The following is a 26,830-nucleotide window of genomic DNA, read 5'->3' as shown; positions in this document are numbered from 1 at the left end:
GGTAAAATACAAAAAAATAATAAAATAAAAACATTTACTGACCAAAGGAGAGGCCTTTTGGTTTCTCAACTACTTGAATAAACTCCATCTTATAATACCAACTACAACTAGAAATGTGTTATGGGCCAAAGAACTACAACGGAGTAGTACTAATTACAGCATGATTAAGCTGTTATCAAATTGAGTGTTACCGGGCAGATTGCTAGCTTAGCAACATTAGCCAGCTCTGAAACAAGACAGCAGATGAATGATAAGAACCGTGTAAAACTCGCGCCTCGCAGAGCTTCAAAACAAACAGTCCAACTCCAGCTCTTATCGTCATCCAACACTGCAGTGCACTGCATGGCACCCTCCCATCTGTCTTGCCTGTTTGGCTCTTTTGGAATGTTTGTTTGCATGGTTCTCAGTCAGAGACTCCGTGTCCTTACTGAACAAACACCTTTGAGGTGCCAGGTCATGGTCATACAGGGGTTTGGTGTTGTGTATTGCCTTGGACATTTCTAATATTGCAGAGAAAAAAAAATCTTATTTAGTACAGGGAGTTTATGACTTCATCAGAAAAGATGCTGATCACAATATTATTGACTCTGTAGTTGTGTTGAACTGTTGTTTTATCATCTTTCCTCTACTGTCTCATTCCTGTCTTTTATCCATCCATATATTCATTGTCGGTTTCACTCTATTTCCTCTCGTTGCCACTCTCCTAATGTAGGTATGTGTTAGTCCTCACCTCCTTTCCCACATGTTGCCTTCTGCACTGTGCACTTCTGTCTCTCAGTCTGTGGAGCACAGGGCCGGGGGGAGGACGCAGAGACCGTGTCAGGGCTGGGGGCCTGAAGAAGCTCTTGCACTCTGGTCTGTGTGCCTTTCTTAAAGCCACACGTCTTGTTCTTCTTCATACAGGGACCCCATGGGCTCCATTCGCCCAGTTCACATTCTACAGACGGGATAGAAAAGAGGACAGAAGTTAAATACAGTTTTAGATGCACACACATAGAACACACATGCAACAAGCCCAAATTGAAACCCATTAAGTTTTAGATTTCAACAGGTCTTGCATGTTCACAGTGAGAAAGTAATGCAGAGGAACTTATCCAGCCCAAACAGACATCACTCATTTGGCCTTGTCAAGTGCAAAGCCTCTATCTTACCAAGTCTGTCCAGTTTATCTAGAGACCTCAACTGTTTTACCGCTAGTGACATAATGTTGAGCTTAAGTCATGACTCTATCTGTCAAGAGCTGGTTTCCATTGTGGGGGAAATGTCAAACTTTTTCTGGGAAAATATTTTGACTTTTTTGTTAAGGGTTGGGGGGTGGGTGGGGGTGGGGGTGAAGCAAGCAAACTTGATACTGCCAAAAACAATAACAAGGAAATTAGAGAATACATAACAAGAGCGGCTGGAATGAGCACTTTCTCTAAAGTAAGGGAGCAGGGGCAATGCCAGAATGTCAACCTGGGGGTTGACATTCTGAGCAGTCAAGTGGCCTGGAGCAGCCAGCTAGCACTAGACTTGCAGAGTAATGCCATTAGTGCTATATTTGCTTACTTGTGACAGAAATAATTTCAAAAGAAATCAATAAAATGATCTTGCCGGCCTCCCTCCGAAGTTCAGCTGGCTCGCTGGTGATTGAGAAACAGCAGAAAGAGAAAGAAGAAAAAAGGAACAGAGGAGGAAGAGATCTCAACGGAACACAGCTTCTCCACGTCACTGAAGTCTCAAACTGAACTCTCATATGGCAGGCGATATTCATCCGACAGGCAGAACATACTTGGCTGCTGATAGCTGAAGGGTATTTAGTATACCATGTGTGATGGGTTAGGGTGAACTGGGTATGTTATGGGATCAAATATGCAGCCCACACCTGAGAAACATTCAAGACTTTGTGACAGGCTCTCACCACAAAAACTCATCATACTCAACTTCATATGCTTAATACTCAATGTATGGGTAGTGTGGGACTTACAGTAATAGTATTTTATTCAAAAGCTAATATGTGTCAAAAGGCTATGTGCCCTTAAACTCATTGTTCATAATCCAGTTCAGTGTCAGCTGTGAGTGAAGCTGTGGCAGGGGGTGAAAGGAAGAGAGGTCAGAGGTGAGAGGTCACTCACCTACGCACTCCATGGTCCCGTTGGTGGTGCTGAGGCCTTCAGGGCAGCTGGGGTAACATCGCCCTCTGTGTGAATATAAGCCCTCCTTACATTTTGTGCAAAAATTTCGATTGAAACACTCCTCACAATTCTCTATTTTACATTCTGAAAGGAAAAGGGAGACAAAAACATGAGTCAAAGAGAGGAGAGAATGAGGAAAATCAAATCACACTTAGTTTAGTTCATATTCATTGTGTTAACATAGTATACATGTACACTTTGCATTAACTGACAGCATAACACACCACTGTTCATTGTTCTGGCTTCAAGCTTCCGCGTTAATACAGAATGATACAGTATTACCATACAAAAACAGCAAAGTATGTTTAAAAAATGCGAAGCCTTCCTACTGCACTAAGGGATCCTCTTCTCCTCGGGGGAGGACAAGAATGTAGCCTGATTTGTATTTACTATGAGAGATTTATTAGTGATAAAACAATGGGGAGAGACTCTTCGGGGGGATTTTGCATGAATAACACCCATGTCTTAAAAGCATATGCATACCACGGTTATATTTTTTGGAAAGCGGGTGGCCGGGTGCGGGCCAAGAGTAGAGAGCACGTCAGCGGATTTCCACGCACCTTTGCCTCGTTAAAAACACAGCTTCTCCAGTCAAACAAGCAACTACTTTAAATTGAGGGTAATTATGGGCGCGGGAGAATGAAAAACAGACACCTTAGAGGACTACCAAGAGCCCCCCTTTCTCATCCCAACCCTTCTCCTAGCCCCCTTATTTCACGACCATCATTATCTTATTCTGAAATAATAACATTTTCTCTGCCAAAACCAGAGTGTGGAGACAGAGGCACGCTAAGCGAAGGTCACAGATGTAATCCTTACATCTCTGGGTTGGAATATCGCCGAGTATCCAGTTACAAAACACTAGACACCTTTCCCATAAACAACTAAAATAAAGACTGTCTAGTCGGCTGGAGTCTTGCCAGGAGTTCGAAACGAGCCAAATGGAAGAATCCTGGTTGGGATTTTAATGCCCTAACCTCAATTATTACTTTAAGCTCTTGACAGCTAAATTTGACGTTACTGATGTTCGGAGCAAATACTTTGACAAATGTAGCCCTAATGTAAAATACATGTGGCTAACAAGACATCTTGGGGATTACGATATGTCCGAAATTGAAGCGGCTGACTGGATAATAACAGCAGGTTAGCCACGGAGAGGCTTGAGGAGGAGGTTGAGGAGACTAACCAGCATGCTCAGCGGCCTTTCAGGATGCAGTGGACAACATTGAAACAATAAAGACAGAGGTTAAGTTAATTTCAAGTGACAGTAAAACATGAACAAATATGTTGGGATTAGAGTGAGCCAGAACTTTTGTTGTTTTTATCCAAATTGGACTATTTTCCAAAACCGTCTTCCTGAGTACCTAGCAGACAGACATGCTCTGAGGTTATAGCCCTGTGTTTATGTTCACATATTGTACATGTACAAAGTTTGTCAGGCTATTTCAAATAAATATCTTGAAGCAAAGGCCAATATGTTCAGGTGGATCCTCATTATGTATCTTGTAATGTGATTTCAGGTAGCCACATGTGTAAACAACGCTATGTGGGATAATAACTCTTTGTTTAATTGAACAGGCCCCTATATCGGTCCATGTTGCTGGTATGAGGAGTATCACACATACTAGCCCCCCTTATTCCAACCTTATTCCAACCTGCTGATTGACAGTAAGCTCCTCTGCTGCGAAGGCATCCGGACAGTTACAACATGTCCAGGAGGAGCTGTGTAAATCTGTATGCAATCTCACCTTCCACTCAATGTAGGAGCTATAAAATACCAGGGTTAAAGAGTAGGGAAACACTGTTTATTAAAAGAAAGCAATAAGTGCTTCTTATAACTCAGTATGTACAGTACCAGTCAAACGTTTGGACACACCAACTCATTCCAGGGTTTTTCTTTATTTTTACTATTTTCTACATTGTAGAGTACTAGTGAAGACATCAATACTATGAAATAACACATATGGAATCATATGGTAACCAAATAAGTGTTAAACAAATCAAAATATATTTTATATTTGAGATTCTTCAGAGTAGCCAACCTTTGTCTTGATGACAGCTTTGCACACTCTTGGCATTCTCTCAACCAGCTTCACCTGGAATGCATTTCCAACAGTCTTGAAGGACTTCCCACACATGCTGAGCACTTGTCATCTGCTTTTCCTTCACTCTGTGGTCCAACTCATCCCAAACCATCTCAATTGGGTTGAGGTGGGGTGATTGTGGAGGCCAGGTCATTGGATGCAGAACTCCATCACTCTCCTTCTTGGTCATATAGCCCTTACACAGCCTGGAGAAGTGTTGGGTCATTGTCCTGTTGAAAGACAAATGACAGTCCCACTAAGCGCAAACCAGATGGGATTGCGTATCGCTGCAGAATGCTGTGATAGCAATGCTGGTTAAGTGTGCTGTGAATTCTAAATAAATCACAGACAGTGTCACCAGAAAAGCACCCCCACACCATCACACCTCCTTCTCCATGCTTCACAGTGGGAACCACACATGCAGAGATCCTCCGTTCACCTACTCTGCTTCTCACAAAGACACGGCGGTTGTTACCAAACATCTCAAATTTGGACTCATCAGACCAAAGGACAGATTTCCACCAGTCTAATGTCCATTGCTCGTGTTTCTTGGGCCAAGCAAGTCTCTTCTTCTTATTGGTGTCCATTAGCAGTGGTTTCTTTGCAGCAATTCGACCATGAAGGCCTGATTCACACAGTCTCCTCTGAACAGTTGATGTTCAGATGTGTCTGTTACTTGAACTCTGAAGCATTTATTTGGGCTGCAATTTCTGAGGCTGGTAACTCTAATGAACTTAACCTCTGCAGCAGAGGTAACTCTAGTTCTTCCTTTCCTGTGGCGGTCCTCATGAGAGCCAGTTTCATCATAGGGCTTGATGTTTATTGCGACTGTACTTGAAGAAACTTTAAAAGTTCTGGAAATGTTCTGTAGTGACTGACCTTCATGTCTTAAAGTAATGATGGACTATCATTTCTCTTTGCTTACTTGAGCTGTTCTTGCCATAATATGGACTTGGTCTTTTACCAAATAGGGCTATCTTCTGTATACCACCCCTACCTTGTTACAACACAACTGATTGGCTCAAATGAATTAAGAAGGAAATAAATTCCACAAATTAACTTTTAACAAGGCACACCTGTTAATTGAAATGCATTCCAGGTGACTACCTCATGAAGCTGGTTAAGAGACTGCCAAGAGTGTGCAAAGCTGTCATCAAGGCAAAGGGAGGCTAATTTGAAGAATCTCAAATATAAAATATATTCTGAATTGTTTAACCCTTTTTTGGTTACAACATGATTGCATGTGTGTTTTTTCATAGTTTTGATGTCTTCACTATTATTCTACAATGTAGAAAATAGTCAAAATAAAGGAAAACCCTGGAATGAGTAGGTGTGTCCAAACTTTTGACTGGAGAACCACAAGACACTACTGTTTGTGTCGAGACTACTAGTAAATCTTGGTAACGTTCTTTAAAAAAATATATGTTTTGCAACAGAAAACTAAAAGGAGTGTTTCTTATTTGTCCAGGTATTCCCTCCCATTTTCAGTCAGATTTCTTCAGTTTGGTGACAAATGTGACGTGATTCTGTTTTCAAAGATATGTACCTTATGACTTGAGGGAGAAAAACTAAAGGGAAATACCCCTGAACCATTTCAGTTCCATATTTGTATTGCGTCATGAGTTCAGCTTTTAGGAAGTTTGTTTGTAATAGAAAAAACGAAACATTACAGACATCTGGTATTAAATGATGTTGCAACAACCTATCTAACAAAACAACAACTTGCATACACCAAACAGCCTGCGTGTTCTTCCTGTAACAAAATATAATGACTACAAGCTGCCTTGCGCTCTAATTGCCTTGCGCACTTTCCTCAAAAATAAGAAGTTGATCTAATTTACCATTGGAGAGGCAAGTTTAGTTGTATGATTCACAAGGGAACATGCAAAATGAATAACTCAGTTGTGTCCAGAAAATATACATTTACTTTAAAAACATGGATGTTTTGATACATAAATGTTAAAACACAACGGGTATGGACTGTGAACTGGCATGAACCCCTGGCTCGCGAGACAAATGTAAAAAACATAGACATCCTTGAAAAAACAGACAAACAGCAGTGCATCAGAAATGTTTTTGTTTTGAGTTTCTTCCATTCCTGTTTTCCACCCACAAGTAAGAGAAAACAGACCACGAGCCGGGCCCTTGGCACCCCTAGTTCAGAAAAAAAGGTGTTTGTGCCACCAGAACCAACATGGAGGAGTAATGTAAACATTACACATGTATACCAAACCTATTCCACCCTACTTCACCCCACACCCCTTAAAGGAGGGCTGGACCTACTTATTTGTTCTCATTTTTTTTGCTTGCTCATTAAGAAATGCAGCTGCCATGACTGAAGCCAAATGAGAGTTGTCTTATGGGTGTGGTATAATGTGGGTGTGTATTCGCATGTGGGAAGCGTTACTACACTTACTCTGCCAAAACAGTACACAGTAACAGTCACTCTTCGAGATAACTTGAAACAGTCTAACCAGGTCTTGTGTCTGGAATTAGGCAAGGCTAGCTAGTGCTAGTCAACTTCTTTGGCCAATTAGCTTCAGGTGTGCGACTGTTGAAAAAAAAGGTTTGACGGGCTAGTTAGGGATCATCAATAAAGTACACAATGTAAATGGAAATATTTTCATGTTTTAGTTCTCATTAAATGCTTTCAATATTTGTATATTAATTTCTACAATTTATAATCAGTTTAAGGGTTTTTAAGTCATTGACATTTGGAGCCATTGAAATGTTATAATATTGTCCCATGTATATTGTGTAATTTACTGATAGGGATATCCAAAGTCAAACCAAATTTACCATGGAAATTACACCTTAATTCCATGACTTACATTTTCTTCCTTAATCATCTTCCAAATCTCTGTATTGGACGAGACTGACTTTATGATTCCACTTTGTAGTCAATTTTGACAATAGAAGGTCCTTATTTGATTCAGTTGGTCTTTAAAGGTAGACTCGGCAAAATGATGTTACCACGTGCAGCAGCACAGATATTGAGACGAGCGAGATGCAGGACTCCGCTCTCACACAGTCACACACAGTATCTGCCCCTATGCACAGGTTCACTTTCACGCTGTTCACAAAAACAGCGGAGGTTGAGCCTCACGATTCAACGCTCTTAGTTGTCAAGGGAAATTGACCCAATTTGCTGTTTACTTTCTGTATCTGTGTCCTACCGCTGAGTCTAGCTTTAAACTGTCTGAATATTACTGCAACAGAACAATAATGTTCCTGCCATGTCTCAGTTCAAGGCCCATCTCCAGCTTGACAGATGCTATTTGCTGATCTTTATGAGTGTGTTGTTGTGTTGCATGTCATTGCTGTGGCTGTGGTCATGTGGTGAAGACAGCTCCTTCCACACATGGCACAGCAGTTCAAAGTGGAAATTACACCTCACTTACCACTGGACCACATTGGTGCCCATTGTGTGTTTACCATTATGGTGACACATTGTGATGATATGAATGTTGTACTGGGGAATATCTTGAACATCATTGGATGTGGGGTTTTTTGTACAACACCGAAAAATGTCAATACAAATATAGGAAACCTTCTTACTGGGGCTTTCCTGGTCAGTTCACATCATAGTCACGAAAAACGTGTTGCCCTATTTAGGACACAATGCATTTAAAAAAACAAACAACGAAGTCCAAGAATCCAAACTCACGGATGCATCTGTTGGTATCGGGAGTCCGCATGCCGAAGTATCCCTGTGGGCACGAGGCGAGGCACACCCCTATCTGCCGGATGTCGTTGCGCTCCAGGAGAATGAAGAGTTTGGGCTTACATTTTATACAGCCATTGTATTCGGAACATCGCTCACAGCCATTTGAGCAAGATGGTGGCCCCTCAGTGCTAACTGTGGAAATATATGGGGAAAGAGAGAAAGAGAGGGAGAAAGAGAACAGTCAATAAAAAACAGCATATAAGGTCGTTACCACAAAGTGAATACGTATTTATCTGTTGGAGACAAACACTACATTCAACACTGGCAATATCAGTGAGGACATGGCCCTTGTCTATTTTTGCACCACGTAGCCATAAACCTGGCAGTAGTTCATGTTGCAGATAATCTAACTCGGGGCCATGCCAAACATCTTTGTTTGAACTGTTTTCTCACTGTTTACTTGAAACTGCTCGCCGGAGATCCTAAACAGATTTTGGTTGAAGTAGTCCGAGTGTTTCGGACTGACATCCTGCGGTGATCGATTCCACATCATGCCATGACATCACACAGCAGGGGCCCCCCTGGGGTCAACGAAAAGTGACTCAGCCATCGGGATCTCGCCAATTACATGAGCGTGCCGGCCAAAAAGGGAAATGCGCACAAGTGCGTTAAGTCTCTTCCCAAGAGCCGAACGTCTTTTGGTGTTTTAACCATCCGCCCATGAAGCTGAATATAACAATCTAAGAATTGTACTAAGCCACAAAACTCTGTCTCAAAGCACCCCATCTGCATTTGGCTCTCATCCACATATAATCCCATGATCATACTTCATATCTTCATATCCCTATTCCCTCATCTTCCAAAAAGGCTAGAACTCAGAGACTCTGCTCTGCTGCAGCCAGTCATTTAAATGATTTGCTCAGAAAGCGTGTCAATATGCACATCCTGTTTCTAGGGGCCATTTGGTGCCAAAATGGCGGTCATCCCGGGTTGATTTACAGGCCTATGTGGTATCAGCATCTAAATATATACACACTCACACTGCAATCAATCTGCCATCCCTGTCTCCCAGAGATAAGTTGGGATGGTAAAAGCTTTAAAAATGTTCTCCCCGCAAATCAATTACGCCATGGCTGAGTCACGGTGACCTCGCATGGGGATGCAGCCAAAGTAGCTGTCACACAGCCAGACTCTTAACACTTTAATAATGATAAAAAAGTAATAATCACACTGTGCAATAGTTAACCAGAGGTGGGGGGGGGTGTAAGGTGTTTTCGGACAGTATGTTGGGACAGTTTTTGACCCTGCTGCTAGAGGTCATGTACTAGAGCCGTATTACTCCTCTGGATGAGGTGTTGTCAACCCAGGAAAGACCGGCACAGAACATACAGAGATGATGTGATGAAAATATGTTCTGTAAATTCAATGCAGATATGTCAAATTCGAATTTCTAATCTATGAACAGCTTCAGTCCTAACATATAAAGCCTGTTGCGCATGGCAAAGTTGGAGCACCTGTTTCCCTGAACCTAACTCCAACAAGATGAATAACACTAAATCATACACATCAACAACATGATTATCTACCTGCCAGCCAACAGCAGTGGGTAACATAGTCGGTGGGTTAAACCAACTGAAGATTCCTTGCCGTGTCAATCTCACTTTGTGTCTCAGTTTCTATAGAGGGTGTTCTAGTACATTTTAAATAACCAGGAAAATAAACTTTTTAAAATCACTTCAAAATTCAGGGGGAACACTGTTCACCAAGGATAAGCCTCTTAAATGATAATTGACACATGATTCGTAGGTCATTGCTATCTTGCCTTTTACAGTACAGTAAAACACACTTTGCTCATTAGAAATACGTATTTATTGTGCAATTGAAAAGACATGACAATTCTAACAAGACACATCTGATAATGCCTTTCCTCTGGACATCTATAGCCATGCCGAAGCCAAGCTTTATTTACCAAACGCCAAGCTCAATACAATTCTGACCTCTCCTGACTGCTTGGATGTTTTTGTGAGGTGGGGGTGTGTGTGTGTGGGGGGGGGGGGCAAAGGCTGGTATCCTCTAAAAGCTCTTCTGAGGGAAAAGGCATTATATTAAAACCATTGGTAATGCTTGCACTGAGATTCACCCCGCTCTGAGGGCAGACACTGAGGCTGAGAGTAAGCTCTGTATTTGTGGGTGCATGAGGTCAGAAAAGTGTTTATAAAACTGCTTGAAAACCAAACAATGGAACATGGTCCAACAACCATGAGCTGAAGTGTCCGAGAGTTGTTTCCTCTCAGTGCCTCAGAGGCAGACATGGAGAGAACTGTGGTGCTGAAGCTCTCGCCGTAAAACCCAGGGTGAATCCGCCTAAAAACCAGACTATAAACATTCTTAATACCCATAAAAGCTCAACATAAATCAAGAGAGGCGTAAATCATAAAAAGAGGAAGAAAAGAGGGTCATTCAAAGACAGCTGAGGCTACCATAATCCATCTTGGCAAAACAAATAATGAGGATGAAGAAAAAATAAACAACATGTAATCTTTACTGCGGCCGTTAAATGTTTATAAGAAATGTACCACTGTGGCTCTCGGTGGCTGCATGGAAACCAGAGAAAGAGAGAGAGTGAAAGAGGGGAAGGGATTTGAGGATTTGGTAACTCACTCCGTCTCTGCCTCTGTCCCTTTGAGAGCTTGAGGCCGCTGTCGCTGTGACCCATGGATCCGAGAAAGACCATCGCCAGAGCCACCAGTCCCAGCTGCATAGTCCCTGGTGCTGACCGGCCAAGCGGGGTCCCCCCTGCAGGCAGACGGATAAGGCGGGGGGCCCCTTCCACTCTGTGACAGGTGGATCACTCTGCTGCTGTTGCTGCTCCTCCCTGCTGCTTCCCTCCCTCCGCTGCTGCTGTCCGCTGGGTCTCTCTCTCTCACTCGCTCTCTCTCTGTCTCTCACTGTCTCTCTCTCTCTCTCTCTAAGGGCTTCTGTGTCCACAACTCCCTTCAGCGGTGGATTATGCTGCTGCGGCTGCAAATCCAAACATGCCCGGGGCACAAGCCATAATGGTGGTGTGGGGGGGGTCGGTTGACGATGTAATGGAGGAGCGATGCGTGGAGTATGAGAGGAGAGGAGAGGTGGAAAAAGGAGGAGAGGAGAGTGTGGCACTCCTGTTGGTTCAACCCATGAAGACTCGGCGGGGCTAGCAGGGGAGCAGGCAGCCTGTTGGAGGATCGCCAAGGAGCGTTTGGTGTGAATGAGCACCCGAGCCCAGGAGCATGTGTCTTATTAAAGATACTCTGAGGAGGCGTGGGGGGAGGGACAGGAGTGGGGCTGCTAAAAAAAGCTGGAGACTCCTACATGTGACAACGCATCTGTCTGTGCCAGGACCTGCTAGAGAGACAGAGACAGAGACAGAGGCACAGACAGACAGACAGACAGACAGACAGACAGACAGACAGACAGACAGACAGACAGACAGACAGACAGACAGACAGAGGGGAGTTGGGAAGGGGTGTGTGTGATGGGGAGAGAGAAATAATGAGACATGAGCTCTAAAACACCAAGCCATTAAGTTAGCATGTCAAGAGAAAATCCACCTCTTGGCCAAGACTGAAACAGATACAAGGTTTTGTAACAAGAACGGAAATTATATCAATTCCAACCATGTCAACCAACAGTGAACCAATGATAAGTACTGGAATTCAAAAACAGTAACTTGATTCCTCCGTTCTTTAAACTGCTTTGAGGGAAAATGTATTGAAACATTTCCAAAATACACAGTATTATATCTGATAAGTAAAATACTTGTTTAGGGCAATCAGCGTCCATTTGTCTTTTGACCTGAAATCAAAGCATAAGATAATGCAATTCCATTCCAGATTTAAATGGACCGCAGTCATTTCCAAACTTTGAAATCGATGCAGATTCATTCAAAGTATTAGCAGCTATGGCACAATGAAACAAAATACCACAAATAGTTTTGGGTCGTTTGCTACACTTCCAGTTGCCTTTGGAGAAGAGAGTTGATTTAAAAAATATGTTTGCTCCATTCTTAAAGTAAAATAATGAAAAAACACATAATAGTCCTTCTACAAACACTTGGAATGAACAAGTGGTGCAGAGATCTTCTCAGATAGTGTCAAGCTATATTTACAGCTCTTGCATATACGGAAAACATAAGGCATAGCTTGTCTGGAACAGTGCAAACAGGGTCTCCTACCCCAAGGGTGAAACAGCAAAACAGGGTCATATTTGGCTGTTGTACTTATTGTGGCTTGTGAATCATACAGAGTAAGCCTACAAAGACATTTTGGGTGAGTTCTTAAAGCCCCTAAAAAACTGCCCCTAAAAAAAGCAACTTCTCATTCAGAAAACAGCCTATGTGGCATAGACATGAGTCACAAACATTTATTCTACTGTCTAAATGTATTACAAAGTGTAAATAGGATCGTTTTGGTCAGTCAGTCTCGACCAAAACATCGTTTTTTTTTGTGTTTTTTAAACTTGTGTTTGTGACTGCATCACAATGGAAATTAAAGTTGGATTTGTTTCAATCCTGGTCACATGCCGTCAGCTGGCAGCACAATCATCAATTCGGAGTGCAGCTAGCTGCATGGTTGACTTTGGATATCCCTATGGAGCTAGTTAGGGACAATAGGGTAAATTACAAAGTGTACATAGGACAAAATGTAAAAATTCCAATTGCTCCAAATTCCAATGACTTAAAAATGCATATGCAAATAATGAAGGCATTTAAATGAAAAAAACAAAAAAGGCGTGCAACATGAAAATATTGTCTCATTTACATTGTGTAATTTATTGTAATTTATTGACGGTCCCTAAATAGCCTCAGAGATAGGCTATCCAAAGTCAAGCCAATTTTGCCACAGTTTCACACCAGCCAACTGAAGCAAATTGTCTAAATAATTGAGCTATCTCTTCCCACCTGCAAACAAACACGAGACATGCGCATCAATCCACACCACAAAACCAACTTCAGTCATGGCCGCTAGCATTTCTTAATAAACCAAATCGGAAACGAGGCCAAATCAGGAAGTGCAGACACCCTTTAACATTCTATAATGACCTATAATATCCCTACAATACACTATAATGTCCCTAAAACGCATTATATTGTCCCTAAAGAAAGTTTGAATCAAACCTGCAAGAATCCCAGCTAGATCTTACATTACTGCCACAACCCCGCCAGGCAGTTTAGCCTCCAATTCTGACCCTAATCTCAAGTGGCTGTGCAAAGAATCCAGATCAATTAAAACACAGAGTGTAATCCAGTGAACTATGTAAAAAAAATGATTACCTTTAATTAGCTATGCAAGTCAGTTAGGAACAAATTCTTATTTTCAATGACAGCCTAGGAACAGTGGGTTAACTGCCTGTTCAGGGGCAGAATGAAAGATTTGTACCTTGTCAGCTCAGGGGTTTGAACTTGCAACCTCCCGGTTACTAGTCCAACACTCTAACCACTAGGCTACCCTGCCTTAATAACCTGCCCTGCCTTAATAAACTGGAATGAAAAATGACAAACCATACATCCACGTGGCATTAATGCAACTGGGTCCTGGACTTCCTGACGGGCTGCCTCCAGGTGGTGAGGGTAGGAAACAACATCTCCACCCCGCTGATCCGCAACACTGGGGCCCCACAAGGGTGCGTTCTCAGCCCTTTCCTGTACTCCCTGCTCACCCATGACTGCGTGCCCAGGCACGCCTCCAACTCAATCATCAAGTTTGTAGACGACACTACTGTGGTAGGCTTGATTACCAACAACGAGACGGCCTACAGGGAGGAGGTGAGGACCCTCGGAGTGTGGTGTCAGGAAAGTAACCTCACACTCAATGTCAACAAAACAAAGGAGCCTCCTAACCACATTGACGGGACAGTATTGGAGAAGGCGGAAAGTTTTATGTTCCTCGGCGTACACATCACGGACAAACTGAAATGGTCCACCCACACAGACAGCGTGGTGAAGAAGGCGCAGCAGCGCCTTTACAACCTCAGGAGGCTGATGAAATTCGGCTTGTCTCCAAAAACACTCAACCTTTTACAGATGCACAATCGAGAGCATCCTGTCGGGCTGTATCACCGCCTGGTACGGCAACTGCTCCGCCCACAACTGTAAGGCTCTCCAGAGGGTAGTGAGGCCTGCACAACGCATCACCGGGGGCAAACTACCTGCCCTCCAGGACACCTACACCAACCGATGTCACAGGAACGCGAAAAAGATCATCAAGGACAACAACCACCCGAGCCACTGCCTGTTCACCCCACTATCATCTAGAAGGCGAGATTGTGTACAGGTGCATCAAAGCTGGGACCGAGAGACTGAAAAACAGCTTCTATTTCAAGGCCATCAGACTGCTAAACAGCCATCACTAACATTGAGTGGCTGCTGCCAACATACTGACTCATCTCGAGCCACTTTAATAATAAAAATTGGATGTAATAAATGTATCACTAGCCACTTTAAACAATGCCACTTTATATAATGTTTACATACCCTACATTACTCATCTCATATGGATATACTGTACGCTATACCATCTACTGCATCTTGCCTATGTCGTTCGGCCATCGCTCATCCATATATTTTTATGTACATATTCTTATTCATTCCTTTACACTTGTGTGTATAAGGTAGTTGTTGTGAAATTGTTTGATTACTTGTTAGATATTACTGCACGGTCGGATCTAGAAGCACAAGCACTTCGCTACACTCGCATGAACATCTGCTAACCACGTGTATGTGACAAATAACATTGGATTTGATTTGAACTACATGGCAGAACATGAATCCAGATTGATAGCCAGTGTGGCTGAGATCGACCAGACAGCCCCTCCCCAGTGAGCCCATTTGTGTAAAAATGTCTTGCTATTGTAAAACAATATTAATGTGAGCAGGGACAGTATTTAATTAAGGGGTCTCGTCCATCATGATGAATAAGAGTGTCTCTCGGAGGGGAGTCTCTGAGATTAAGGGCCGCTGACTAGGTCCCTCTGTTGCGGCGAGTTAGTATGTGAAGAAGTCACACACACACACACACACACACAAACACACACATTCATGCTATACACACACACACACACACACATCAAAACTGCTGCTACCAGACCCTTATTGTGATTGCTATATACTGCACAATTTAAATACTTGCTCCCCAAAACACGTGTAAATATTGGACTGTAAATTGTGCCCTCTTGTATTATATTTATGCTAAAATATGTATTATATTCTCCTGAGCCATTTACTTTATGTTCATATTCTCATATTTTATTAGTTCTTATTGTTGTAGCATTTTTGAGAAGGAACCTGCAAGTAAGAATTTCGTTGGATGGCGTATACCATGTGTATCCTGTACATACAACTAATACAACGTCAAACTTCAAACACACACACAGTAAAGAAGCTGAAACAGAACAACAACAGGCACACACACTAACACACCACAGCAGCACACAGTATGAAGGCAATTGCGCATACTGTGGTCCACATGCATACAGACAAACAGTTTGACACCCTAAATACTCCATTAGGCAGACTAGCCTTGCCAAGCCATGTCAAAGATCTCAGTTAACCAGCTTAAGGATTTAAAACATTTTTTAAATTATCTCCAAAAACAGCCACACACCCACCTGCACCCCAGCTTTCTCCTCTGCTGCTGCCCGGGTTTATTTGCCTTTTGAGGTGAATATTAGAGACATTTCAACACCTACCCCTATATTTACCATCAAGAGCCAAAAGCGATAAGATTTGTTAATTGAGAGGGATGCTTGGAGAGCAAGGGGGACATGTCCTGGACCAGGGGAATGAACAACCTAGAACAACACGTCCGGACCAGGGCTGAGTCATTTAAGAGATGTTTCAGACCGCACTCCGCCTACGACGCTTTACTACCTGCCAATGAAGCACACTCTGTCCCATCCATCCGTTTCCTACCTTTATATTACGGCGTGGCGATAAGCCTAGAAGTGGCAACGGACGACTGATACTCAGATAGAGAGAGAAGGGGTGCTAGAGAGGAGAGAGAGAGATAACGAGAGAGAGTGCAGCGTGTGAGAAAGCGAGAGAGATATGATACGTAGAGTGATAAGACAGTAAAACAGATGAAGAGCAAGATGGACACAAAACACACAACATGACAACATGAGAGTCATCCTTCCACATGACAGCTGACCTGTCCTCTGGATATGAGGAACATCTCACTGAGCTACTCTGGGGCCACAGTGCCATTTCTTGACAGTTATGTGCTCTGTCTCGGTTCCCTCATCCATTAAACAGACACAAGCACTGTGTCGCCTTCTTCACAGCTGGCTCCATTCATCTGAATGGAACTGAACTCCCTCATCAAATAGTCAGGAGATTCAATTGCCTTGCTTTGTAAGTCCTTTTGATGAATCAATTATTAAATCAGGCAGGCTCCAGTGAAAGGGAGCTCCCGCCCTCTGGGAATTTGTCAAAACTGAGAAAGTGCCACTACACAGAGCTCAGAGTCAGAAACCTAGCCTACCGATGAACCTGTCAAAATAACGTAATTTAGATCTCAGAGGCCTAATTCACTGGCTGATGTGGTAGGAGCAGTACAAGAAAATGTGAGCTCAGTAAAGCAGTAATGGAGTGACACTGTACCATACTCTATTGCATAATGTAAATTAAGTTAATTCAACGACATTCAAGAGACCAAAAGTGCCTTCAAATAGTCCTGATTATTATGGTTAGCCAAAACCAATGTTCTGATTGTGACTCCCAGAACACTGTACATTTTGGGGTCCTAAAATCAGACACTTATGCTCAGTGTTTGACTTGGACTGAAATAGGTTCAGTAACTCAGCAATACTTTTAAGCTAATAATATTATTCTGTAACAGGTGCAAGAACTCAAGCAATAGAAAATCAGAGGTGCCGGTACTAAGTTCCGGTGATCTCCTGCCTAAATCAAGCACTGCTTATACTGTAGAATCATTAAGCCAAAACAGCCATCTCCACTGTCAACTTCTATGTAAATAAAACTCTCTAAAAACTGCACCTAAATCCAACAATATTTTTAAAAGCTGTCTTTAGCTCTCTATCATATTTTTCCATTTTAAAGCTGCAATATGTAACTCTTTGGGCTACCCAACCAAATTCACATAGAAATATGAGTTCTAGCTATCATTCTCATTTAAAGCAAGTCTAAGAAGCGGTGGAACTGTTCTATGTGCGCCATTTCTATGCTTCCTGTTCTTAAGTTTCGCTTATACATCTTTTACTTCAGATAGCTGAAAATACAATATTTTTTGTTACGGAAAATAGATTTCACAGCGGTTTAGATGGTACAATGATTCTCTACACTTGCTTGTTTTGTCACATAAACTGAAATTAGGTGAACTATTAGAATTTTAGCAACAAGGAAATGGCAGAGAGATTTCTACATAGTGCACCTTTAAACCCAGAACACTAGACACTACTTTATGAGGGAAAGATAACTCTGGCAGTTGCAATCAGCAGCAAGTGTGAGTGAGACAATGAAAAAGAGCCGAGCAGTAAACAGGCGATAAACACAACCTGTGTTAAAGCACTGAATAAAGTAAGAGTACACACAAGTGTTTCGTTCCACTCCCAAATTTCAGGCCCTGTCCGCCCCACAAGCTGCCTTGCCTTCCTCTGCTTCCACACAGACACAGGGAAACAACTAAAAACTGTGGCAGCCTACAGAGCCTGCTCTGGTGCTACTTATGGACTCCAACACACCTCCTATTTTTGTAATATAATTAAATTACTGCGAGGTGGTGCCTGCCACATAGGCACCGAATGGAGAGATTGGCTCCAGTGTAAGGGCTTTCAACTGAGCCTTTTTTCTTTTCTTTGGATTCAGATCCAGATTATTTGGTTCAACAACTGCAGGCAGCGAAGAAACAGGGAGGTTATGTGCACTTTCACCCAGGCATACAGTACATCAATGTTTGATTTACTTTTATTTTATTATACTCCCATCTCTGCCTCCGAGCTGTAAGCTCCAGTCGCATTAGCCAAACCCGCCCACAGGTCGATGATAGGGGAGACAAACACAATGGCCAGCTGCCTCAAGACAACAGTCCAGCATAAACAGAGAGAGAGAGGGAGGGAGGGAGGGAGGGAGAGAGAGAGAGAGAGGGAGAGAGAGGAGAGGAGAGAGAGGGAGAGAGAGAGAGAGAGAGAGAGAGAGAGAGAGAGAGAGAGAGAGAGAGAGAAAGGGAGAGAGAGTCCACTGTTTGCTAATGATCTGGTGCTTCTGTCCCCAACCAAGGGGGGCCTACAGCAGCACCTAGAACCTCTGCACAGATTCTGTCAGACCTGGCCCCTGACAGTAAATCTCAGTAAGACAAAAATAATGGTGTTCCAAAAAAGGTCCACTTGCCAGGACAACAAATACAAATTCCATCTAGACAACGTTGCTCTAGAACACACAAAAAATATATACTTACCTTGATCTAAACATTAGCACCACAGGTAACTTCCACAAACACGTGAACGATCTGAAACACCAGGCAAGAAGGGCCTTCTACACCACACCATCAAAACTAACATAACAATTGAATTAGGCCAATACCCGCTAATTATCAAAATCCAGAAAAGAGCTGTTACATTCTACAACCACCTAAAAGGAAGCGATTCCCAAACCTTCCATAACAAAGCCATCACCTACAGAGAGAGAAACCTAGAGAAGTGTCTCCTAAGCAAGCTGGTACTGTTCACAAACACAAACAGACCCCACAGAGCCCCAGGACAGGAACACAATTAGAACAACCGAACCATGAAAAATAAAAAAATTGAATTACTTGACACATTGGAAAGAATTGACCAAAAAGCAAAGCAAACTGGAATGCTATTTGGACCTAAACAGTGAGTACAAAGTGGCAGAATAGCTGACCACTGTGACTGACCCAAAATTGAGGAAAGCATTGACTATGTACAGACTCAGTGAGCATAGCCTTGCTATTGAGAGAGGCTGCCATTGTCAGACCTGGCATTCAAGAGAAGACAATTGGGTGAGAAGGGCAATTGGGTGAGAAGGGCCTTGGTCAGGGAGGTGACCAAGAGCCCGATGGTCACTCTGACAGAGCTCTAGAGTCCCTCTGTGGAGAAGGGAGAACCTTCCAGAAGGACAACCATCTCTGCATCACTCCACCAATCAGGCCTTTATGGTAGAGTGGCCAGAATGAAGCCACTCCTCAGTAAAAGGCATGTGACAGCCCGCTAGGAGTTTGACAAAAGTCACCTAAAGACTATCAGACCATGAGAAACAAGAATCTCTGGTCTGATGAAACCAAGATTGAACTCTTTGGGCTGAATGCCAAAGGTCTGGAGGCAGTGGTGGAAAAAGTACCCAATTGTCATACTTGAGTAAAATTAAAGATACCTTAATAGAAAATGACACAAGTAAAAGTGAAAATCATCCAGTAAAATACTACTTGAGTAAAAGTATTTGGTTTTAAATATACTTAAGTATAAAAAGTAAATGTAATCAATAAAATGTACTTAAGTATCAAAAGTGAAAGTAAAAGTATAAATAATTTCAAATTCCTTATATTACATAAAACAGGCGGCATGATTTTCATTTTTTTTATTTATTTAGGGATAGCCAGGGGCACACCTCAACACTCAGACATAATTTACAAACAAAGTACTTGTGTTTAGTGAATCCTCCAAATCAGGTAGTAGGGATGACCAGTGATGTCCAGTACCAGGGATGTCCAGTACTCCAGTACAAAGCAAAAGTCAAAATAAAAATAGTAGAGTAAAGTAAAGATACCCCCCAAAAATACTTAGGTAGTACTTTAAAGTATTTTTACTTAAGTACTTTACAACACTGCCTGGGGGAAACCTGACACCATCCCTACGGTGAAGCATGGTGGTGGCAGCATCATGCTGTGGGGATGTTTTTCAGCAGCAGGGACTGGAAGACTAGTCAGGACTGAGGCAAAGATGAACAGAGCAAATTACAGAGAGATCCTTGATGAAAACCTGCTCCAGAATGCTCAGGACCTCTGACCGGGTTGAAGGTTCACCTTCCAACAGGACAACAACCCAAAGCACAGAGACAAGACAACGCAGGAGGGGCTTCGGGACATGTCTCTGAATGTCCTTGAGTGGCCCAGCCAGTGCCTGGCCTTAAACCCGATCGAACATCTCTGGAGAGACCTAGAAAATAGCTGTGCAGAAATGCTCCCCATTCAGCCTGACAGAGCTTGAGAAGATCTGCAGAGAAGAATGGTAGAGACTCCCCAAATACTGCTGTGCCAAGCTTGTAGAGTCATACGCAAGAAGACTCAAGACTAATTGCCGCCAAATGTGCTTCAACAAAGTACTGAGTAGAGAGTCTGAATATTTATGTAGATTTGATATTTCAGTTGTTTATTTTTAATAAATTAGAAAAAATGTCTAAAAAACAGTTTTTGCTTTGTCATTATGGGGTATTGTGTCTCGATTAATGAGGGAAAAAACAACTTCATCAATTTTACAATAAGGCTGTAACCTAACAAACTGTGGAAAAAGCCAAGAGGTCTGAATACTTTCCGAAGGCGCTGTATTTCCCTCAGATTACACAGACCCACAAATCATTTAAAAAAAATCAATTTGATAAACTCCCATATCTATTGGGTGAAATACCACAGTGTGCCATCACAGGAGCAAGATTTGTGACCTGTTGCCAAAAGAAAAGAGCAACCAGTGAAGAACAGACAACCCATATTTATGTTTATTTATTTTCTCTTTTGTACTTTAACTATTTGCACATAGTTATAACACTGTACATAGCCGTAATAAGACATTTGAAATGTGTCCTTTTAAATGTATTCCTTTTAAACTATTATGAGTGTAATGTTTGCTGGTAGTTTTTTATTGTTTATTTTTATTGAACCTTTATTTAACCAGGTAGACCAGATGAGAACAAGTTCTCATTTACAACTACGACCTGGCCAAGATAAAGCAAAGCAGTGCGACAAAAAATAACAACACAGAGTTACATGTGGGATAAACAAAAGTACAGTCAATAACACAATAGAAAAATCTATATACTGTGTGTGCAAATGGAGTAAGGAGGTAAGGCAATAAATAGGCCATAGTAGCGAAGTAAATACAATTTAGAAAATTAACACTAGAGTGATAGATGTGCAGATGATGTGCAAGTAGAAATACTGGTGTGCAAAAGAGCAACAAAAAAAGTAAATAAAAACAATATGAGGATGAAGTAGGTAGTTGGATGGGCTATTTACAGATGGGCTGTGTACAGGTGCGTCGATCGGTAAGTTGCTCAGATAGCTGATGCTTAAAGTTAGTGAGGGAGATATAAGTCTCCAAATTCAGCGATATTTGCAATTGGTTCGAGTCATTGGCAGCAGAGAACTGGAAGGAAAGGCGGCCAAAGTAGATGTTGGCTTTGGGGATGACCAGTGAGATATACTTGCTGGAGCGTGTGCTACGGGTGTGTGTTGATATGGTGACCAGTGAGCTGAGATAAGGCGGAGCTTTACCTAGCAAAGACTTATAGATGACCTGGAGCCAGTGTGTTTGGCAATGAATATCTAGCCAGGGCCAGCCAACGAGAGCATACAGTTCACAGTGGTGGGTGGTATATGGGGCTTTGGTGACAAAACGTGGAAATTATATGTGAGTGTGAGTGAGTGAGTGAGTGAGTGAGTGAGTGAGTGAGTGAGTGAGTGAGTGAGTGAGTGAGTGAGTGAGTGAGTGAGTGAGTGAGTGAGTGAGTGAGGAGAGTAGATAGAAAGGAAGAGAGGGAGAGAAGCAATGATAGTGAGGATATAAGGTTGAAGTCGGAAGTTTACGTACACCTTAGCCAAATACATTTAAACTCAATTTTTCACAATTCCTGACATTTAAACCTAGTAAAAATGTCCTGTCTTAGGTCAGTTAGAATAACCACTTTATTTTAAGAATGTTAAAAGTCAGAATAATAGTAGAGAGAATTATTTATTTAAGCTTTTATTTCTTTCATCCCAGTGGGTCAGAAGTTTACATACACTCAATTAGTATTTGGTAGCATTGCCTTGAAATTGTTTAACTTGCGTCAAACATTTTGGGTAGCCTTCCACAAGCTTCCCAAAATAAATTGGGTGAATTTTGGCCAATTCGTCCTGACAGAGCTGGTGTAACTGAGTCAGGTTTGTAGGCCTCCTTGCTCGCACACACTTTTTCAGTTCTGCTCACACATTTTCTGTAGGATTGAGATCAGGGCTTTGTGATGGCTACTCCAATACCTTGACTTTGTTGTCCTTAAGCCATTTTGCTTCAACTTTGGAAGTATGCTTGGGGTCATTGTCTATTTGGAAGACCCATTTGTGACCAAGCTTTAACTTCCTGACTGATGTCTTGAGATGTTGCGTCAATATATCCATATAATTTTCCTACCTCATGATGCCATCTATTTTGTGAAGTGCACCAGTCCCTCCTGCAGCAAAGCACCCCCACAACATGATGCTGCCACCCCCGTGCTTCACAGTTGGGATGGTGTTCTTCGGCTTGCCAGCATCCCCCTTTTTCCTCCAAACATAATGACGGTCATTATGGCCAAACAGTTCTATTTTTGTTTCATCAGATCAGAGGACATTTCTCCAAAAATACGATCTTTGTCCCCATGTGCAGTTGCAAACCATGGTCTGGCTATTTTATGGCATTTTATGAAATACATCCACAGGTACATCTCCAATTACCTCAAATTATGTCAATTAGCTTATCAGAAGCTTCTAAAGCCATGACATATTTTTCTGGAATTTTCCAAGCTATTTAAAGTCACAGTCAATTTAGTGTATGTAAACTTCTAACCCATTGGAATTGTGTTACAGTGAATTATAAGTGAAATAATCTGTCTGTACACAATTGTTGGAAAAATTACTTGTGTCATGCACAAAGTAGATGTCTTAACTGACTTGCCAAAACTATAATTGGTTAACAAGAAATTTGTGGAGTGGTTGAAAAATGAGTTTTAATGACTCCAACCTAAGTGTATGTAACATTCTGACTTCAACTGTGTAGGTGGTAGGAAAGCGTTATCAGTAGTCACTCTTCTTCATGTTCTAGGCCCGAAAGACTGCTCAGCACCATCAACACTCTCTAATCTAAAGCAGCAGGTAGTAGTAGCACCATGCATCTGCATGTGCATGTGTGCCAAAAAACACCTGGCTCTGCCACTGGAATGCTTCAGGAGTCTCCACAGCCCATTTGGGTAATCACTTCCTGTACAGGGAAAGCTGGGTAAAATGTGCTACAGATGTTGACTATAACACTACAGGACTGCCTGCTCTGTACAGTACAGTAGATCTCTCTCCTTCCTTCCTTCCTTCCTTCCTTACTTCCTCCTCCAACTCCTTGTCTGGTAGCTCCCACTGAAAATTCCTCTGTGTTACCAGCACCACCCTGCCCTTTCAAACGCACTCATAGTCTATGGGGCGCCAGCTAGCACACCATGCTGACTTTCAGCTGCCTACAATGGTCTTCTGAGGAGAAAAGAAAATCTATTGGAGATCTCCACCTGCCCCAGTCCACTCCAGCATCTCTCTCTACCATAATCTCAGTCTCCAATTGTCTGTCTCCCACCTTTCCTATCACTCTCTCTTTGAAGCGGAACTCAAGGGGTCAGTGTTTATGTAAGACTGGTGGAGAAGCAGACAGAGACAGACAGATACAGAAAAATGGAGAGAAAGAAAGAGAGGGAGAACGAGGAGAGCAAGAAGGAGAGAGGGAGATAAAAGAGGCCAGTGCTGTTTTAATTAACTGCCAAATTGCTGCTGCCACAGGTGGAGTGCCAAATTAAATGCTCAATTTCTGCGCACTCTATTCCCTAAATATGCTTGAATAGCGACTAGCAGAACCAAAAGCATGCCTCCATACAATCAGGGCACCCCTAATGGATACAAACGGAGGCATTTAGGATGTTTCAAATTTCAGATTTCTTTCCAGAAAAAGTGAGAAATCTATTTTATTAAACATCATGGGGTTCCTCATGCACATAGGTTACTGAAAATTAGATGATTCCTCTTTCGAAAATGCATTTTTTAGTGTTAATAACAGAAAATATATTGTTCAGACAAACACTATTTTTCCTTACACCTGACCTGGTTCTACATAATAACAGCAGACAAAATAAAACAAGATCAAATTCAATGTCACTGACATTTAAAACGTTGAATACTAACATGATTGCCATAATGAAAAAAACATAATAATTATAACACTTCAAAAATACTTTCATTTTGACATTTAAATGAGGGTTGTTTATTAGAGGTAGGCCTATTATTCATTGTTAATTAAAGGCTAATTAAGCCATAGTAAGCTAATAGGCTAGCCTAATAAATATGTAATTTAGATGATGATATAATTTATTTCCCATATTACTTAGAGATCCCATAATATTTCCCATAATTACAGAGATCTAAACTATTCCAAAATGCATTATCAGTATCCAGTCATACAGAATACACAGCGGAATAACATCTTGGAATATTCCACCTACCTGTGCATTGCGAACCTCTTATGGTGTGATCCAGTGAGGTGTCGGGTCTCAATTTCCTATTTTATAAGGGAAAATTCGTAACTTGTTTGGTTTCAAAGAACTCCTCCTACATGACACCTCCACATGAGATGGGAAAGAGATCCATCATCATTATAGAGAGACAAATCATTCCCTTTGTTGTATTTTATCAGTTGGCAATTTATGTTGCCATCAAACATTTGGACTCTCCATGTGCATTATTTATGGAAATTCAAAAATCTGCAACTCATTTCAAATAAAATGAGAACGTAATCTTTCAAATCAATCCACTGAAAAATGTTTGTATGTATTTTGCTATTTCTTTCAGTCAGCGCAGTTATTTATAAGAAGGCTCTTAATGCAATTTCCACATAAATCCACTTTTAAGCGTCGGAAACCTTCCAACTCAGACAAGTCACTCATAATCCTGGGTTATTTGCGTCCAACCCCATCTATTGCCGGAGTCTCCGCATGCATGAAGTTGAGTTGGCCCCACCCCTCAAACTCACACAGACTGCGAGACGAAAAACCAGAGGTGGAACTCAGTTGGAGTGTACTGTTTGTTAATGTCATCAAATCTTGGAAAATCCCATTGGTGCTAATCTGTGTTGTAATGAAGCACGAAAAAATATCCGTAACGTTCGGCCATCAAGCCTTGCCCAGGTGGATTGGTTTACACTTAAAGTGAGAAATTTAAATTAGGCATATTCCGACAACCGATTGGATACAATCTTCGTTTATGGGCCAAACGAATTTTATAACGATAATATTTTCATTCCTAAAACGATAATATATTTTGACTTTACTTTTAAATACATAATCCTTAGTGGTTGTACACAGGCCTAGTCATTTTTACTAACAACTAGACCAACACTAAAAAGATTATTGAATACATTTGATCATTTATATATCTCCTTGACGTCTGTTTTCTGCCAGCGCGTCAAGGTGCAGTTTTGGCGCAAGGTAAGAACGGTGCAAAAAAATGCAAAGGAAATGTAGACTATCCCCAAATCGAAATCACCATTCAAATGTTGAGTTAGCTGTTCGTTTATTTATTTTTTTATATTATTTTTTTAGACTTGGCCATATTTGTGGTTTCTTTTTTAGAATTGGCCATATATGTGGTAGGCTAATATTAACTGCCAATTGGAATTGTTAAATGAAATAGTACTGACTTGAGGTAACAACGTTTGGTTACTAGCTAGGCTATGCCATTACCATGCTATCATCCTACAGTACATACTGGATGAATTTGAGGGGCAACGTTTTCTACTCATAGCCAAAGGCTATACAGGATACAAAAGTTGTAATTTACCAAAAGTGCTACCTTTCTCTTATTATCTAGGATAGTAGCCAAAATATATCGTCCATGGTAGTTGTGCATCTGGTGTATCTGTCATTTTATTTGCAGTAGCTGATAACACTTAACTGTCCCTGACAGGTGCTTGCCACGAGAACTGGGCGTTTTGGCGCCATGTACGAACAAGGTGAAAAATGCCAAGCTAATCTAAGTATGTTTGATTCTTTTGAAGTGTCCAGTTTTGCTAAAGTAATATTGATTGCCAACAGTGTTGGAAAAAGTACCCAATTGTCATATGTGAGTAAAAGTAAAGATACCTTAATAGAAAATGACTCTAGTAAAAGTGAAAGTCACCCAGTATAATACTACTTGAGTAAAAGTCTAATAGTATTAGGTTTTAAATATACTTAAGTATGAAAAGTAAATGTAATTGCCAACATATACTTAACTATCAAAAGTAAAATTATAAATCATTTCACATTCCTTATATTAAGCAAACCAGATGGCACGATATTCTTGTTTTATTTCATTTAAGGATAGCCAGGGGCACACTCCAACACTCAGACGTTATTTACATACTACGCGTTTGTGTTTACGGAGTCTGCCAGATCAGAGGTAGTAGGGATGACCAGGGACCTTCTCTTGATAAGTGTGTGAATTTGACAAATTTCTTGTCTTGCGAAACATTCGAAATGTAACGAGTACTTTTGGGTGTCAGGGAAAATTTATGGAGAAAAAAGTACATTATTTTCTTTAGGAATGTAGTGGAGTTAAAGTAAAAGTAGTCAAACATATAAATAGTAAAGTAAAGTACAGATACCACAAAAAAACTACTTAAGTAGTACCTTAAAGTATTTTTACGTAAGTACTTTACACCACTGATTGCCAATCATTATTTTAAAAGAAGTGTCCTTGTCTTTAGGTAGAAAAGAAAGGCAATGAGAAGGATGGAAGAAACTGTTACATGGGCATGACTCGGACATACAGTATGACTTCGAAGAACAAGGTCAGTTCATTTGTCTCAATTGATAGCCTGTCTGTGATTAGGAGTCCCATAGCACACAATTGGTCCAGCGTCGTCCGGGTTTGGCC

At 41.5% G+C, this 26,830-nt stretch overlaps 1 protein-coding gene across 2 annotated transcripts in view; it reads right to left on the bottom strand.

Annotated features, from left to right (window-relative positions):
• Window positions 1-24,873, bottom strand: part of rspo1 (R-spondin 1) — a 30,724-nt gene extending 5,851 nt beyond the window's left edge. Inside the window, exons 1-5 of one of the 2 annotated variants that reach the window (XM_064945437.1) lie at window positions 24,421-24,873; window positions 10,587-11,309; window positions 7,926-8,117; window positions 2,115-2,258; window positions 731-937 (exon numbers count right to left, since the gene is read on the bottom strand). In XM_064945437.1, the coding sequence (XP_064801509.1) occupies window positions 731-937; window positions 2,115-2,258; window positions 7,926-8,117; window positions 10,587-10,686 (643 nt within the window). In that variant the 5' untranslated portion in view covers window positions 10,687-11,309; window positions 24,421-24,873. The remainder of the gene's footprint in view (window positions 1-730; window positions 938-2,114; window positions 2,259-7,925; window positions 8,118-10,586; window positions 11,310-24,420) is intronic. The other variant, XM_064945438.1, reaches the window with a different exon arrangement.
• Window positions 24,874-26,830: the final 1,957 nt, after the last annotated feature.

The sequence above is a fragment of the Oncorhynchus masou genome, chromosome 29 (genome assembly GCF_036934945.1).
Source record: "Oncorhynchus masou masou isolate Uvic2021 chromosome 29, UVic_Omas_1.1, whole genome shotgun sequence".
NCBI classification, from domain to species: domain Eukaryota; kingdom Metazoa; phylum Chordata; class Actinopteri; order Salmoniformes; family Salmonidae; genus Oncorhynchus; species Oncorhynchus masou.
Note: the sequence above shows the minus strand (reverse complement) of the source record. Positions and strands in the feature narration are given on the sequence as shown.